Genomic DNA, 19,180 nt, shown 5'->3' on the forward strand with positions numbered 1-19,180 from the left:
GGGAGGTACAAGCCCAGTCTGTACTCTCAAACCTTCTTTTTGTAGCCATGCACTGATGAGAGCTAGAAACCAGAAGCAGATTATGAACTTGTGAAAGTTCACCAAACAAAAATGAGACAACCTGAAACTTGATATTATTTTGGTGGGCTGCTTTTTTAGTTTAAAATTGATAAAAGCCTGTAAACCCAAATAGCCCTACCATGCTCAGTTTTGAACAGCAAATTGAATTTGTCTCTCACATCCCAGTTTAACATCCAAAATCTCATTGCAATGTGGTGTGAATGGACGCACAGATTCTCTCACCTTCTTCTTCTACTCAGTAAAGGCCTTGACCAGAGAAGTTTTCTCAGCATGACTGTTGTCTAATCCAGTACATTTACTGGAGAAGACTTAATTCCAATGAGCTAGTCTTTTCCAACAACAAACAAAAGTTTGTTGTTAAACTCCCAAGCAGCTCTAGCAATGCAATAAAGAACAACTTGAAATTAAACATCTTTTCAATTCACACTGCTACTGTCTCGGTGCTTGCCATTAATGGGTTTTGCCTCTTTTGTATTTCATTTTCTAGATGAGGAAATATTCACTCTATTCCACATTTCCCAGTGTTTTCCATTCCATTTCATCCTGTTTAAACATAAATCTCTCAGTCTTCTAGCTCTTAGTACTTAGAGCTCTCAGTTAAGCAAAAAAAAATAGTCTCAGGACTTTGTGATAATTATCCTCAATAACCTCTCTCCGTTCGTAGTCTGTCTCACATGAGTAACCAAGTGATTTATTGTCCAGAGAACAGGAGCAAAAAAATGAAATGCAACAAATATTTTTAGTATTTTATTAACTTTAACAAAAAACTACAAATTAAAGGGTGATCAGTCATTTTGGCGAGGATTCAAGCACACATTTAAATGCCACCTGAGAGATATTTAACAAACTATGTACAATTATGTCAGCAATCAACTGCCGAGCAACTAGTCGATGTAATCAAAATCTTCTGGAATTCCAAAACTTTTATCAATTCTGCTCTCTTCAAATCCGAATTTACGCTTGGCCCAGGACTTTATTGCAAAGATGTTATCTGTAAACAGGATGGAAAACATACAGTTTTGAATGTTTAAGGAAGTGTGACTTGTGGTCTTGCATACACCAAATCCATTTGCACCAGCTCTAGAGAAACGTACATGGTCAAGAACATCACTATTAAGTAGATTTGGAACAGAAAACAGGAGCCTCACTTCTCTAAACATCTTGATAACAACAGCCTGTCATCAACAATACAAAGCCGTGATAACTGCACCCCCAAAGTTATTTTCAAAATACATAACTTTGTCTCTTCACAAACAGTAAAAAAAACAATGAAAATGAAGATAGAGAATAGTAATAGCCAGAAGCCTATGACTACTATAGTCAGCTGCAGTTGGCATAACAGATAATAGCGAGCAGTCCAGCAGTAGTAGATGAATTCTAAACAAAAAATTACAAACCATATTCCAAATAATTAAAGAAAAAAGAACGGATGTACATATTGCTTGCTCTGCAAAATGGAAATATGAAGCAACATAGCTAAGCTAAGCAACAGCAGAAAATTGAGTTAAACTTCCATACAAATGTTACCGCAGTAAATTTCTATAAAACTATGCAGCATTTCTCCTGCACGTCAAAGCTGATGAATTAGGTTAAAAAATCCCTGCTTTATATTAGCATCCATCGTATGGTAGCAGCAATAACGTTCCACAAAGCATTCTACTCTTCAGAAACAGATGAAAATTCAGAGAAGAAGAATTAAACTTTTTGGATACCTGGAATTATGACAGTGCCAAACTAAACACTGCCATTTCTGGTCTCTTTCTATTAAAGTTTTCTCATCTTAAGAGATTTTAACTCAACCAAAAAAATGAGCTGTAGGCTTTAACATAGCATGGAAGACAGCACCAGAAGAAAAGATTTATTAAAGTGACATTAAATACATCTAGTAATTAAACTGATAAAATTTATTCTTTTTTGAACCATGATTTATATCCAAATATATTTCTGTATGCTTTTTAGAAGTGAGCACTATCCTGCATCAAGCCTAATAAAATGTAAAATTCTTAACATCAAGTAGGTCTTTTACTCAAATTGCTCTAGTGTGAAGCTAGGCAAGATAAATGCATACACACCAGTCCATCTGTTGGCTGCCTCCTTGGCTATTTTGTTTGTTTGGCCTGGAATAGAAGGAAAAAAAAAAAGAAAAAAAAGAAAAAAAAACATAAATCAGAGTGAAATCATACAATAGTTTCAAGATAAGGAGATTATTACATTTTTATTGATGCCATTTTTAGGGAACCACAAAATATAAGGAAGTTACTCTATTGCTTCCAAAGCCTTCTCCTGTTTTACAGTTTTAAGGTTCCATCAAGCATGAAGCTAAATTAAAGAAAATCAGGAGCAAGGGAGCATAAAAGACACTATATGAACAATTATGAGTTTTAAAAGTGTATTTTAAAATAAAATCTTAGTTTGGTTTGCCTGGGGACTTAATTGTCTGTATCCAGATTGGAACTAGATACATGGCCTAAAGGTACTAGAGGCAAATGAGACTGAAAATATTTTATAATCCTCTCAGCATGTAAACTATCTGTCACATAGGTATGTACGACTCTATACAGATAAGGAAAATGACAAGAGTAACGGTCTATCACAGGAATTTGCAAACATATCACATAGCTCTGGAAAGTCCCCTGAGCTTTGAGAACCCCCTCTATGAAATGAAGGCAAAATAATGCTCCTGGTTATTAGCCTTGGCTTCCCTCGCTTAGCACAACTGCAGATTCAAAGACCTAATAGTAAATTGCCATTACTACAAATGGCTTTTATATAGCTTCCATGAGGCAAAACTGTATTAAGAAAAAAAATCCTCTTAGATCACCTTGCTCCCATTAAAAGTACTGAATCAGATCAAACAGGTTGGTTTGTAACGTGGGAATTTATCAGAATCATCATGGTTCTCACGCCTACACAGAACTCAGTTAGTCCCAGTCAGTCTTGTTAGTACTTGCATGATAATATTCATTTGAATGGTCAGCATGAAATTTGTCTCCAGGGGTACTGAGAAGTGAATATATGATCAGGTATCCATTGTTATAAAGATTATACTTCAGGCAAAGTTAAATTATCTTGAAAAATCATCTGTTAGCACGCAAGAAAGTAAGCACTCATTATTCTACCCTTCGGTGTACCTCAGTAAGCGATGTGGAAAATGTTTAAATGACAGTAAAATACAGTTTTAATAACTGCAGCTTCTGAGGATGGTACACAGTTAGAAAGCTTGGACATACGATAAAGAAAAAGTAAGAAAGACGGGCAGAAAAGGGAGTGGGTGGGAAGATGGCATTTTGGATCATTTGCATACATCAGAAGTTCAAGTTACTCCTTGCTGAGCAGATATACTCCTTATTTTCTTTGCTGACTTCTTGTTGCCACCTCCACTTTTTCAGTTCCATGAATGGCAGCACTGCCATCACACTGGCAGCCAAGGACATTTTGAACTGTGCTTTACCTGATGCTACACAGAGCAAGTTTGCCAGGATAAGGGCTTTTACTGGTCAAGACTTTAAATGCATTAGCAATGATACTTAACTCATTTTTATTTTTATTTTTTTTAATGCTTGAGTACAACCTAAGGTTGTATTTGACTCCAAGTCAAAGTTTGAGTGGCAAAAGCTAGGATGGCATCAAACTTGCTGGATCCAGAGCTGCAAGGTAACAATACCCAAGGCTGGGATGTGGCGACCACCTTCACGGTGCCTACTAGGGCTCTGCAGAAAGCTCTGCTTTGCTGGAAGCAGCTAAGCAGCCAGTTCCTGCGCTTCTGCACCGCACAGCAGCTCTACGCTCCTGCAGCTTTCAGCACACGGCCCTGCGCATAAAGCACAGTGGCTGTACTGGTACAGCGGATTTGAAGAACAGCAGCAGCACGGTGCTCCATCACCCTTCAAACACTGCTTATGCGTGTTAAAATACACAGGTGCAATCGTGTTTCAAATGTGACTTTTACCTCTGACTAAAAAGGCCGAGGTGACCAACAGATGCAGGTTGGGCAACAGTGTGGCTAGGATGGTGGTGGCTGCCTGTAACAGAGCTGTGGCTAGAAATAACATCATGGTAGCATGGGCAGGAAGCTATGCGGGGAAGCCCACAGTGGGCAGCACCTTCAATGACTCAAAGAACAGGAAATAACAAAAACAACAAAAGAAAGTGGAGATTGAAAGTATACAAACAAAATGGTGAAAGATTTTAACCACATCATTCTTGCCATGCACCACCTGGGACTGATCACAGACTGACAGCAAAGTGTCATGCTGTGAGAGTGGAAAGATGACAAGTGGAGGCAGAACTTCAGGACGAGGAAGGTGACATTCAAACAATCTGGCTGAATACCAAAGAAAAGGCTGCCCCAGTCCTCTGGAAGCTGCCAACACGCATCCCCCACATTACTGACAGCGAGCTCAGGGCTGGGGAAACCAGAGCCACTTACTTCCTCAGGCACAGGACATCTCCAGAAAATGCATCCACTAGAGGCTGGGGCAATTCTCGTTGCATTTACACTGGCTGGCATGCAAGAGCATCACATGGAGGCAGATGCGGGTTTATTCTGCCACGCCTGAAGTTGCTTAAGCCAACAGCTATATTGTATCAGCAGCAACGTCAGCTACTTTGACAAGCTGCAAGGCTGCCACGTGCTCCTCACGTCCAGCCTGACCAAGCTGATGCAAACAAGACAGCTTGCACCGCCTCGTGTCCTCAAGTGAGACGGGCGCTGCCACTGCTGCAGGATGGCGCTGCAGTCTGCTCAACCACTAATTCCTTCACTTTCCCTTTACATTTCCATTTTTCATTTGGGGTGGGGGAAAACACACCTCATCCATCTCCAGAAACCACCGCATTATTCACCATAGCTATGGGCTGGGTGAGCATTTAGCTATTTGAAGTCAAGACTAAAATGCCTTGGGACATGGTGCAATTCCTGCCTATGATTCCTCTGCAGAACCTCGTCTGCCTGAAAGAGGAACAAGATATTGGGAGTCATGGACCTGCATCACCCGAAGACACCAGCTGCATCTGCATTACCACCAGCATCTTCCAGAGGCCCCGACGCCATCACAAGAACTGAGAGGCACGAAGGAATCTGCACCTGGACTGCTTTATGGAAACCTCTTGTAGTTGCTTGGTGGGACCTTCAGTGGTTGCATCATCTGCACACGTGTGTGTACGAAGGGTGAGGGATTGGAGGAGGAGCAGAACAGCCATCCCTGCCACCTACCTCATGTGCTGCTGCAATTCAAAGCCGTGCTGCTTCGGACTGCCTGTTCTCCAGCTCCACGGGATCGTACAGCCATCGGCCTCCCACACAGCAGGGTGAAGTATGTATTTACTTCAGTTCCTGTGACAACTCATTGATCGACTTGCCTGCTCCCTGCCTGCGGGACACAAGGCGTTTGCTTGGCTGAGGCGCACACCTGTGTCCTGGGCTGACCAGTTTCGGGCACTCTCAGCATTTTCTAAGCAGGTAAATAGATTCTCTCTTAGATTCTCTCTCCTGAACCAAACGAAAGCCATCAGTGCACATACAGCAGTGCAGGACCAAGGGGCAGCACAGCTTGCATGGCTTTTTAGCCTAAATGATTCGATGATTCTATGATTCTTGCAACACTAGGCTGTTACGTTAGCAAGACACACCTGGAAATATGCCTTAAATAGTGAAAGGCTATGGGTCAAAGAGTTAGGACTAACCAGTCCTTCTGGAATTCTCTTCTTCCCTCAACCCTACATGTCCCTGCAAACCTTCAGGGAACTCAGGAGGCCCACATTCTGGGAAATGAACCATTTTCCAAGCAGTTTCCTTACCACAGGGACAAGCCTCTGAATCCCCTTAACAGAAAGAAAAGACAGGGAAAGGAAGGCCTGAATGTTTAAAGAGAAAGTGGAGGAGGGCTGGAAACACGCTCTTTAATGCAGGCAAGTGACAGCCAGATGGTGACTACAGGGATAAAGGAGCAGAGCAGGAGAGTGCCCTGAAGAAAGGACACGTGGAACAGCGGCAGGAGGTGCAGCAAAAAGCTTCCTGAGGCAAAAGGACAGCACCCGACCAGGAGTGACGTCCAGTGGCACAAAACGTTAGTGCAGCAGTGTTTCTAAACAAATCTGCGCTGGCAGCATGTACTGGCTCAGCAGCAGCGTGGTCAGGCCATGCTGGTTTTGATTCAGCTCTGGAAGCCCCAAAGCCGCTCTCTGCATACTGCAGAACCACAGCCTCCTCTTCCCTCTCAGCCCTGCTCCTGCCCCCACATTCACCCACTTTTTCCCTGGAGGGGATGGTGGTGGGAACTGAAGGTCCTACTTGTGTTCCAAAGTGAAAGAGCCACTTGAGGTTTTCTAAAACCCCCAAATATTTCCACAGGAGGGGAAATCCACTAAATGCCTCGTCTACACAATATGCTCCAGGAGACTTGGTTACTCCTTCTGTCAGACTTGTGATACTTCCATGGCTGAAACACAGTTACAATAACAACCACATCATAAATATTTCCAAACCTACTCTCAGGTTCTTCCCAAAAGCTTTTTTTAAGTCCTGCATCTATCACTAAAGTAACACCATTGAAGCAGTCACTGAAGAGTGTTCAGAAATAAGACTGTAAAGGTAACATATTCTAGCTCCAACAGCTATAGTGAAAAAGCTCTCAACAGCCTCAGCCAGCTCACAGCCAGCTATAGACCTGGAAAAGAAGAAAGCTGTAGCCTTCTTTTCCTCTTCTCTTCTTCCTCACTTCTACTCTGACATTTTTAAGATAACTTTAAAGGTTATTGAAAGCAATGCTTTTATGCGTAAACACAATTTCCAGGACCAGCCAGGAACCTCGATGTCTACAGAATAACAAAAGCTATCTATATTTATAAAACTAGCACAAGTCGGTGGTGGTTTCACCTACCAAAACTAACACCACAAGAGGATTGAGTGGATTTCCCACCTGGAAGATGCCTGGAAGAGAGCTAGCAAGGCTAGCTCTCTCCCTTTCAAGGAGACAGCCACCCATCAAGCTGTGGGACTGTTACGCAGATACTTGCTGAAGTCTGAGGTTGTATTTTGCACGTGGCTGAGGGAGCAATTTCACAGCGTGAATTGCAATTCTTGTGTATGAAATGCAGAGAACAGCTGCAACTGTTCACACAGGCCAGTGAGGATTATTAGCCCAAAGATTGCCAGCCTCTTTCATGAAACTGGTCAGGGTAAATAAGTTGCATTATGGGGATTTGAATTCCAGTAATAACTCTGCATCCACTCACACCAAATTTAAATATGAAAAACTGCAACAAATGGAAGAAAAGTCTATGAATGTGACTCTCCAATGACTGATTATTTATCACATTCTGCAGTTATTCATTCTCATGCTCTCGGGCCACCCTTACTTTCCAGAAATGTTGTTTACTTTGCTATCACACTGGAACAGATTTATGTTTCTCTGCCCCTTGGAGAAGCATCTTTTTAACACCTCGTGATGCACAATTGCAAAAACCTTTCCCATAAAAGAAAATGTCTCATGCAAATAAAGATCCCATCTCTAAAGCCCAGGGTAGAATATGAACATAGAAATTCACAGAAACATCGAATTGCTTGGGTTGGAAGTGACCTTAAAGATGATGGAGTGCCAACCCCCTGCCACGGGCAGGGACACCTCCCACCAGACCAGGCTGCCCAAAGCCCCATCCAGCCTGGCCTCGAACACCCCCCCGTACTATAGGCGACCTGTTCCAGTGCCTTGCCACCCCTGGGTGAAGAATTACACACCAGTCATCCACCAAGTACAAAAGCTAACTACCTAGCAGCTCGTACCCACACATCCATCCACAAACCAACACCAGAGCCCCTGATCACACGATGATGTGATCAAGTGGCTTCTTCAAACACCTGAAACTAAGCATCCTTGAGAGGAAGTAGCTTGCAACGCTGTCAATAGGGTAACTCAAAACATAGCAAGAGTGGTTTTAGAAGGATGTTTTGTAACGAAGTGTTAGGCAGAGATCCTTGTTTAATGCTATGTGCAATTTTCACCTTCCCCCATGCTTCCCAAAGAGGAGTTTCCACCTATAAGGAGAATAAAGCGCTGTTCTTTAGAAGAATGAGAGCACATCAGAATTTTGTCAGCTTCTTTGAATCCAAAATAACACATCATTCTTCCCCCATACTTTTCCCCCATACTTCAGCATGCCACATAACACTTATCCCCAGGATATTAAGCAACAAATCACAAGGCTTCAGAATTCATAACAACTGAATTCAAGTCAATGAAAATATACAACTTCTCATTTAAGCGACATCACAAATTCAATAGAACTATTTATACTGACATATTACTAAATAATATTGAGGAGTATCTCTTTCTTACATGTAGACTCTGAAAAAAAAAAATCAGAACTACGGGAAAACAAGTGTCGATTATTATGATTGCCACCTATGGATCTGCGATTATTTTTAAAAGCATAGAACACAACACAATAAGCCTCTTGTGATGGAAAAGCATTCAAGGAATTTTAACACACGAATGAATTAAATTAACATTTCTGTTTCAACAGCTGTATGTACATATATATATATATGCTTAAAAATAAATCTGAGCACGTGCATAAGATAAAGCCACTCATTTATACGGTGAGACGCACCAGCGCACAGTAATGCTACCAATATGCTGATCCACATCTATGAGAATATGCTTTTAAAGGGTCTGCAATCTTTGTTGGAAAAAAGTGTCAAGCCTCATCAGCAAGAGCTCCCTCTGTCCTATATGAAAAGGTCACACTGTCAAATTTCATCAGTAAGTACACAGTGTCTCTTTGAAAAACGTCCAACAGAATTTGTCAGAATCGCTACCAAAAGATTCCTGTGTGCGAAATAGATGTGCTCGTGCTGAAGTTTACTGTATTCACGGACCCACAGAAAAAGCTCACTTACCTTTCAAGTACGCTACCTGAAAGCCCATGCTGAAATCCTAGTGTATAACTAAAACGCATCTGTTCTTATCCAATTAACAGAGCAGAAGCACTGTTCTTAGACACGGGAAACAAGCACAGCCGCCGTCTGATTCAGGGCTCCTTTTCCTCTCTTTACTTACTGGTTGAGCTGTGCTGCTGAACTGCATTGCACACAAAGGCCCATCCCAGAGCACTTGGCTTTTTGTCACAGCTGCACACCTCCTGTGCCACAAGAGTTGTAGAGAAATGTCTGCAAGGTGTCTCAGGAGAGCCTCTACTCTCTGCACACATGACTTGACACGTGTCCAGCCTTACCTATGCCATTTCAGAGCTGTTGGTAGCCTGTTTTGAAGTTTTCCAGTATTAGGGCTTTTATGACCTCCTCAGGCAATCTAGTTCTGTGCTTGATCATTGCTACCATTAGAATAGTTTTTCATCCTTCTTTTTCCTGCTATTTAAAGCTAATTACTTATTGCTCAGTTCTCCATGAACCTGAGCAATGGGCTATTCCTTTCCTTTTCTGAAGCAGAAATATGTATCTTCTTTCAAGCCCTTTTTTTTTTTTTTAATCTTTTCCCCTATACTGTGGTTGCCAGACCTCCAGTCTTTTTGCTGTACTCTGAATTCTCTCCAGTTAGTCATACATTTTAAAGTAAGATATCCAAAACTGAACACAGTGTTCCAGCTGAAGCCTCACTAATGCCAACATGAGTAGAAAGATTATTTCATGTATCTTATTGCTGGCTACACTTCTGTTCCTGTATCATTGTAAGGCAATTTTGCTTCACAATATGAGTATCTTACACTCGATGTGTAAACTACTGTAATCCTGACATCTTTTTCAAGCCCTCCCCCCTTTGCTAATTGCTCCAGATTGTGTGCAACACAGTAACCTCGAATGCATGCATGTCCTTGCACTTGGTCACTACTGAATTTTATCCAATGTTTCTCTGTTTTGGGAATTTGTCACACTCATGTTGTCCTCTGTCCACACAGGCTGTCCTGGTCTCACATCATCTGCTAATGTAACAAAAGCAAATCTTCTGTTCTATTATCCAGATCATTAATAACAATACTGAGCAGAAACAGACCCTATTAGAAGTTCTTTGAATGAACCTCAGATTCTGATGTTTATATTACTAGTGAGTAAACCCTGAGTGTAATAACAAAGTATTCCAGTTTCATCACGACTGTGTTTCCCTTCTTTTCTTATAACAACATCATGCAAAACAACAAAGCAACTTCTCCCATGCCACAAAGGTCTCTTAGACTACCAAAGATAAAATCTGTTTTCTTCTATGTATTCCCAAATTGTTTCTCTTTTCCATTTTTTTCTTTTTTTTTCCTAGTTTTTCCACTGAAATTAGTTCACAAAATGCTCAAATGAGGAAGAGAAAAAGAAACAGCAATACTCTCAAATACACCACCAATACTATAATTAATTTTACACTGATACAACCTGCCTTGCAAAATGTCTGCAGTTAAATAGCACTGAATGAGGTACCTACGTGAGAAATACACACTCCTAATATGCAGTCCCAATCAGGTTAATTGACTGGGACAAGAGATTTTTCAACATGTGGGATTGGCAACACTTTTTTTTTCCTTTAAACAAGGACCTTTGACTTTGCACTGAAGACAACAATTTAAAAATCAAAAATACCTTTCCTGACTTCATTTTACCAATGGAAACCTTGAAAAGATATAAGTATTTATTTATAATTCCTTTTAATATCATCATAAGTTTATCAAAACAGACTGAATAAACGGTACCATATAAAACTAACCTCCAACATCAAACGCTGGGAGACAAGCAAAATAATCTCTCCACAAAAGCTTTTCTGGTTTCTTATGAATGATCTATAGACGACTTCCATTTGAAGCTGTCTTCATGGTTTTAAAACACAGGCAAATGGATTGCTGCCAATCCATTTCTAAATCAATGAAGATCATAAATGTAGTCATAAGCAGCCATTTTCTACATCACAAATTTTATCAAGTGTCTACCATACTTAAGGAGCCTAACAAATTTTGCCATAAAGATTTACTAGCTCAGACATTAAAATCATTCCCATATATTTCACCTGTCTGCCCCTCACACAACATGTTTTTTTCTGCCATTCCCATACAAACAAAAAAAGAAAGAAAACAAACAGAAAGAACAAAAATAAACCTTGTGAGCTTTCTAATTTAATTTATAGAGCATGGAACTTGCCAGAGTAGCCAGTTTATTTCAGCAGGGTGTTACAAATGCTAGCTAAAGATTTGATCTTCCAATTGCCTCTTTTCTGAATCTGTAAGTAAAACTCCACTGACAAAAAAAAAAAAAAAAAGAGTTTGCTTTGTTTTGTGTATTTTTTTTCTTTGTTTGTTTGTTGGTGGTTTGGGGTTTGTTTTGGTTGGTTGGATGTTTTATTTTGGCTTAACCAGATAAGCTGCAGCTCCATTTTAAAGCAAAGCAGCAGAAGTTCAAGCTCTGCAAGAATAATAATCTTGCCAGAATGTGTTTGAGGTATAAAACCATAAATATGCCTGTGTCTGTACATCTAGGACATTTTTTTCACGGCAGAGTAACCTCAGCTGGAGTCCAAACTTTAGGTCAAATGCAGAGTATCCGGAGTTACTCTGAAATACTGAAAATTAGGGCCTTTTGCTGAAAGCCAGATGGCCCTTCTGCACTTCAGTTTCCCAGATTCAGTGAAAAGCCCCACATCACCTCAAGATTTGCACCTTTGAAATATATGTGCAGATGCATCGAAAGCCTCAGCAGTCTGTCCTGGTGGTCCCATGCTCGTAATTCATAGAACCATAGAATGGTTTGTGTTGGAAGGGGCCTTAAAGGTTATCTAAATCCACCCCCCCTGCCATAGGCAGGGATGCCACCCACTAGCCCAGGTTGGCCAAGGCCCCAGATTCTTCCTGGCTGTTATATTCGCCTTTCCTTCTAAGTGCCAGTAGCTGCTCATTTACCGCCTCCTGATCCTCTGTCATTTAGTCCTTCCCAAATCAATTCTCTACACTGTTCAACTCACCAAGAGTTCAGGAAAATGCCCTTTGAAAAATTTTTACCTGATGTTACCTAGCTAATCAGAGGATACCGGATCGCTCTTTAGGACGTTTACCAAGAGAACGACAATTCTGGGAAACACCTGACAAATTACCATATGTATGAAAGCCTTCAGAAGAAGCAGGCATAAGTGCTCAGCAGGCTGGCTGGTCCGTGGAAAAGGAGGTTTCAAAGACTTCACGAGACTCTACCACAGGACAAGGATATTTGCATACACCATCAGTTCCTAACTCAAACTGACAAGTCTGACTCACTTGCTGTTACCACTGGCAAACTGCAAGGCAGGAATGAAGGGCCAAGGTGGGAACTTTTTAATCTACTTCTGTTGGAAAGGTCCCTAAAGAAGCACTTTACAGCCTCCAGCAATCCCAACCAGATTCTGCTGTGCAACTGGTTGCTCTATCAAAGGAACGGCACTTTCAATAAGTGAACTGCAGACTCCCTTAATTTTCAAGAGAGAAAGAAAAGTTGAAGGGATGAAGATAAAGGAGCGGAAGTACTGCAGAAGCCTGCAATGCCTTCTTGCTTGCGATGATTGCTTGAGGAGCTTTGAGCATTTGTGATCAAATATACATTTGCAATTCCACTCATTAGTACCTTGTTCCTTTTTTAACTTTACTTAGCATTTAAGGTCTATTTTTATTGGTACTGTGTATAATTATGATTACACAGAAGTACTTTTATCATTTGTAGAAAAAAAATCAAGAATAAAGATACCTTTAGTTTTGATTTCGCTCTGTCATTTAATGCAGCTCTAGAATGGGTAAACTAGTTTTTCAGCCTTCCAACTGAATAGGATAGGGAGTGGGGTAAACATTAAAAAAAAAATCTTAGCTTGATGCAGTTAGTGAAGTAAATGTGTTCTTACGTTACTGGTACATATCTATATGCATTCTTGTACGCCATGGTGAAGGAAGAAAAAGGAAAAAGAAAAGAGGGGGAAAAGGGTCTTTTAGGGTTTGCTTCTATTAGTAGCAAATAGCTGCCAGATAGGTATAAAAGTAGGCATTGTCTATTTCCTGTAATATACTCATCCAGATCTTTAGGAGATGAATGCACTGAATATGTAATTCTACAAAAATTGAGACTAACTAAAATATATATATACACGTGTATATATATTGGGGGGAGGGGGGCTGATGTTAAATCTATTATTTTTCTACATGCTTTTAAGTGCATGGTTCACTCCAAATAAAGCTCAATTTAACCCTCTAAGGCTAACATAAGTGTGGGTGGAGACTCTAATCTAACTTCAACAGAATGACTAATTTCTAATTGCAGGCTCTTTGTTAATGGTATTGACGCATAAACCATAAAAAGCACAGCTTGCCTCTCAGATGCCAGGTGCATATTTCAGGGTCAGTAGCTAGAAAACATCTTCTTAATTGAAAACTGAACATATTGGATCTAGAGGTGATTGAAAAAACACTCTCTCTATAGGCTTGATCCTATTGACCTTGGTGGAATCTAGACTGTGATTAGAATTATTTGGAGACATTCACTTTCCTATGTGAATCATTGCATTTATAAACACAGCTATTTAAGTAACAGTTTGTAAACAGAAAGCACTGGTAATCCTCTAGTTTAAATAATCTTTCCGATACCTTTTTCCAAACAATAGAAAGACTTTACCATAAAATTGCCCATTAAACCATTTTGTAAGTAATTGGTGTTTTGGAGAATTTTGAGTAAAACCAATGCAGATAATTTTAAAGCCTCTCCATTAGCCAGGACAGTCTTTTCTTCATTTTCTTCAGTACTGTTATCCCCCCGGGAACAGGGACTTTAATATGAAGCAATCCCTAAAAGAATCTAGTAATTGATAGTAAGTTTCTGTAATGTCAAATACATCTGCGTGCATAACATGTTTTCAAAACAATCTGAATGCAACAATTACAAAATAATACCTGGGTGTATCAACAATGAAAATCCAAAACAAACAAACAAACAAAACCCTAAACCACTCACCCCACAAATCTGATTTTTTTCCATGTCTAAACAAATCAGAATTAGAAACTTTTGAAGCATCTACAGTTTGCTATCAACAGTGCAATCAACATCAACATCTATCAACAATGAAAAAAACAGCACTTTCAAATAAGTAAAGCGTGATATTTTTTGGTATTCAGTAAACTCTAGTTATTCTCCTGACATTTATTTTTATACAGCCATATAAGCATTAGTCTTAGAAAATAATCTAGACCTCAAATGGGCTGATAGTGGTGCCTCTGCAATTACACTTTCGGAGATTCAAGAAGATAACTATGTGGATATTTGTGGTTAGAAATGCAGTCCATTTCAATCCACTGATGCCCCTTGCTACAAGATAAAAATAAACAAAGAGAGAAGTTTGACATCAGAAATGATGCATTACGTGTGCTGTGCTCGGTAGTTTGCTGCTTTGTGAGAATACAGTTTGTCCAAACACTTTTTTAAAGTTAAAAGCGTAAGACATAAAAATTATCAGTAACTGGGCATTCTAAAAACATGCTAAATAAACCAGGAATGCTGACAGGCAACATCTAGAAGCCAGCCACATAAATAATGGCACTCATACCCCAGTGGACACACTCACTTCACTCGGTGCATAACTATTTCTGTGTTTACTGCCCTACCCAAAGCAAGCAAGGCACAGCTACTGTGAAAAAAATAACAAAGTTTTGTTTAGACCCAGCTATGTTTTAACATAATATAAATTAACATTCCTTTCATCAAAGTAGAAGAATTTTTAAATTCTAGAAACGTTTTTCATAGTACAATGAATACTGGAAGTGTTTGTCTGTTTCTGCTTGTAAACTGGTTGACAACTAAGAGCAAAATCAGTATAATTTATATACTTCAGCTGCCAGACAAACCACTCTGTAAAATTAATTGTCAGAATTTTATTTATTTATTTTAGCTCCCTAACCTCTCTCTGGTGGGCAGAAAGAATTAAACTTGTGTAGCAGGTTAATCTTGCTGTTACATGGAGGCTTGTCAGCCTTATGCAAATTTAGATAAATAATGAACTACTGACAGCTTGCATTCTCCATGCCTCTGTTCTCTACCATCAGCTTTAGGGAATCTACCAGCATCACATCTGTACACATGCAATCTGTATACATACGCATATATAGGACTATATACATATAGTCCTTCTGCTGGAGGAATAGGGAAACTCTTCTCCACAATGTCTGCTTCCCCATGAGAATATCCTCTAGCCTACAAAAATCTGCCTCTAGGTTAAGAAACAACGGCACAGTCCTGTGCCAACTGAAGCAGGATTACAAGTCCAACACAGAAAAATAAAATCCCAGAACTTCTGTTTTTACTGCCGATGACTGTTGTCAGTTTTACTGCCTGTAATGAGGAAAGATCTGTAGCTCAATCCTAAATTACACTAGGTGGCTTAAACAACATTTCCGAGGATCAAACACAAGCTTCCAGCAATGAACTACAAAAGTCATTAAAAAAAAAAAAGAAAGAAATCCCTGTATTTTTGCAAATTTAGATGTAGTTTTACAATACCCTACCTGTAAAATGGAATTACCCATGCATCTACAAGACCAGACTATTATGTAGCTTCCTCTAGTGGCCAGTCCCTAAACCTTGCTTCTGCTGCCATTTACTGCAGTTGTTTAAACACAAATGCTGACGTTCTGTGTTCAAGCACTGTAACCTTGGGTAGGCATTAGAGTTTATATTTTAGCTCTCCAGTACAAAAGCCAAGGAAATTAAGGTAAAGCATATAACAAACCATTTGCTATTCATATTAAAAGGACAAGTGGTAAAGCCAGCAAAAAATTGAGTTATTATTTAGTTCTCTAGTTTGCTCCCTGGTGAATTCTAGTATATTTAGTTACATCATCAAGCACAACTTTCTCATCCCAAGACTGAGGAAGCAAGACAGATGTTCAGCTTTCATTGCCTTTAGATATTTACTACAAATCATCCAAATTTCATTTTAACCTTGGAATTACTGTGCACATACACGTGCTGGTGCGTGTTTTAATGAGGCTTATTGCTGTAGTATGTAAACCTAACACACACCACTAGGTTTGCTTCTGCAATATTTTTTATGAGGGAAAGAGCAATTAAAAAGGCACAGCAAAGTATTCACCAAATTAGAAGGCCACTGAAATCAGAAGATAATTTGACATACCCCTAAAATATCACAAGAAAAATCAAGGCTGCTCTGTGATACAGGATTGGAAGTTACAAGTATGAAATTTTATACTAAATATCAGAAAAATTTCCTTAGAGGTTAAAGCCATTTAAGGAAGGAAAGAGAAAACCTAAATGTAGAATATGCCAACAGCCCATTACAAAACATATTATACTGAACAATCCAACTCTTAAAAAGTGCATTATGTAACCTAACAGCCATTTCTGATTTCTGACTTAAAATGAAAATAAATTAATTTAGATTTAGGAATCCACTCATTGATCCAACCGAAAATAATCATAAGGATTAAGTTACTGCAATTGTATAGCTAGTGGAAAAATACATATCACTCATGCAATTTGAAAAAAGCTTTAAAAATCTCTGAACAAATAACTGTGATTATAAGGTTGTTCGGGGAAACAGCAGTGGTAACTTTTATGTCTAAATGAATACCTTCAATTGCCTGAAATTCTTTACATCTTCTTACACTAAAAACTATAACTTCCTGCATCTTTTATTGCCTTTGCACTTCCCCTCACTCTGGAATGAGAGAAGTCGCATCCCCATCCCCCACCCACCATTACCATTATTATTTAAATCCTGTGAAATTCCATTCAGCTTTGACAAACACATTAATTCCCCCAAACTGACACTTAGCCATTTATACACTGCTAGGAAATTTAGACAGTGCAACAATGACTGATAAAACATATAATAAAGCACCAGCTTTTTAATTTAAGGTCAGGGACAAATTATTTTCAGAACACTACTGTACATTCCTCTGGGAATGCTGTTCCCCTGGGTAGCCCTACAAGGCTCACATCACCAGCTCCCTTAGACGTTCATCCCTCCATTGCAGAAGCTTGTGTGAACCTTACACACAATTCAAAGAAAAGAAGGATGTGCCTGGAGTAATTAACGATTACATTTCTTCCTCTCTCTTCAGATATTAGTCCCCATGTTGCCAGCTAATGCAGTTGTGTCCTGCCATTCAGGCTGTGATTTGTTCCCTTGTGCCTAGTATTTATGCACGTGCTCGTGGCAACTGCTTCAAAAGAGGCTCCTCAACACCTTCAGTGCAATGCTTACTGTAAGGATACCTCAGCACTTTCAATACCTGGCACTACGAATCCTCTGCTGTTGGTATCTGTCTAAATTTACTCATTTCCACAGCTGGAATGTGTCTGTTATTTCTCCTCAGGAGAGCACACAGCAAAGGATTTACAGTACTGTAATCTCAGGTCTCAAGTTTGCTTATTCCCTTTCATACCATTACATCCTCAGGGAAAGATAATGCAGCTGATGAAAAATGTCACAGCCTCTCTAAAGAAAGAATATCTGTCCAATTGGAGGGTGTGCTGCCAATTGTTTATGTTCCTGGCTTTCTCTCAGCACGTTTCTAAAGCTGGACTTTAAGGAGGAGGAAGAATAAGGAAAGCAAAAGATTTAGTCAAGTATTTTCCTCAAAAAAGGTCTGTGCTAGTTTCTCATCACTCTGTACTGGCATTTTGGCATTAGAGCAATTGAATATGCAGTGGTGTTTGGGTAGCAACCTAAGAGCCTAATAAATAAAACATGAAAGTAGAGAAAATTCAATAAAATTTCATGCATGCTTTTCATTTTTCATGTTAAGGATCAGAATATTAAGTACATTTCACTGGTCAGGTCTGTATTAAATATTACAGTCACTCATTATTCCTTGTATTCTATTTGAGTTAGAAACTTCAACCAAACCCCACAATTTCAGAAAGTACAAACATTAAGTCAACAGTGTAAAGACATACTTAAATATAAATACAAATTAAGTGTCTCTAATGAAATGCTTATGTTTTAAATAGAAAAGACAAAGTGGCATCTTATTGTATCAGTATAGGATTGAAGGTAAATGGGAACCAGTGAATACTTGCCACACACGTTAAGATTCAGTTACAGAATTATTATGGCACCAGAAAGAATGGTCCTGGCATTAATCATAATTATCAGAATTATTTCAATTTTAGGATTGTTTGTTAACAGCTCAGTTGTTGGCAGCGTAAATACCAATTTAAAATAAATCACCCTATATAGTATGACAGAACGCGAGAAGAAATGGTCAGTGTACCTGTATTTTATTGCTTACAAATTAAAAAAAAAAAAAAGCAGCTATTCATTGGCTTATCTCTGCACACCAGCTTTTAAGCTAAAAAAGTGCAGACACTTTCCACGCAAAAGTTCACTTCAAACAATATTGACTTACGCATTTCTTCAACAACGTCTGGATCACATTCTCTGTATTTGTCTATTTCTGCCTTTAGCTGCTCTTTTTTCTTCCGAAGGGCTGCAAGTTCCTCTGTCAGCGCTGCACGTTCTGCCTGAGGATTCAAAGCACATTGGGAGATAAAAAAAAAAAAAAAAAAAAAAAAAAGAATAAAAATCAAATTATTGCAGAGAACATTTTTCAAAAATAAAAAGATATAAATTTGAAAGCTGTTTTCACTACTGCTTTCCACCAACGAACCAACTGAGCATTTTATGCACACACAACTCTTAGTGACACTCAACTTTCTTCCTTCCTGTTTGTATTCAGTATCAATAAGGTTAAAATGGATAAGCAAAAGAACAAATTCCTACAATCTTTGAACTCAGAATGGTTTAACAAACTCAGGTTAAAGAACATTTAAGATCACTGGTCTTGTCATTAAAGACTGCACTTCCACGTATCTGGATATTATGTATGAATGCCGTGGTAATGTATTTTTCTTCGTGTTTGTTCCACAGTGTCCAACTGTAGTAGTCTCAAAAATAAATTCAAATATTTATGACACGGTAGTCTTTCCTGGGAGAGCATACCCTATCTACCTCAAATGTTCTACTGATTAATAATATCTGCAGACACCTGACTCAGCATGAGCACTCCCGTAGCCAACTCAGCACGTATTTCAAATTCATCCTGTACTTACAGCCAACCTCTGGACCTGGCTGAAGACTGG

The 19,180-nt window shown here is 39.3% G+C and overlaps 1 protein-coding gene across 1 annotated transcript in view; it reads right to left on the reverse strand.

Moving 5' to 3' along the window:
- Positions 1-965: 965 nt before the first annotated feature.
- MND1 (meiotic nuclear divisions 1) overlaps positions 966-19,180 on the reverse strand; it is a gene marked incomplete at both ends in the record, with an annotated part of 38,450 nt that continues 20,235 nt past the window's right edge. The window contains 3 exons of the mRNA XM_084286065.1: positions 966-1,072; positions 2,154-2,198; positions 18,448-18,562. Of these exons, the coding sequence (XP_084142191.1) occupies positions 966-1,072; positions 2,154-2,198; positions 18,448-18,562 (267 nt within the window). The remainder of the gene's footprint in view (positions 1,073-2,153; positions 2,199-18,447; positions 18,563-19,180) is intronic.

The sequence above is a fragment of the Netta rufina genome (assembly GCF_964035555.1).
Source record: "Netta rufina genome assembly, chromosome: 4".
NCBI lineage: Eukaryota > Metazoa > Chordata > Aves > Anseriformes > Anatidae > Netta > Netta rufina.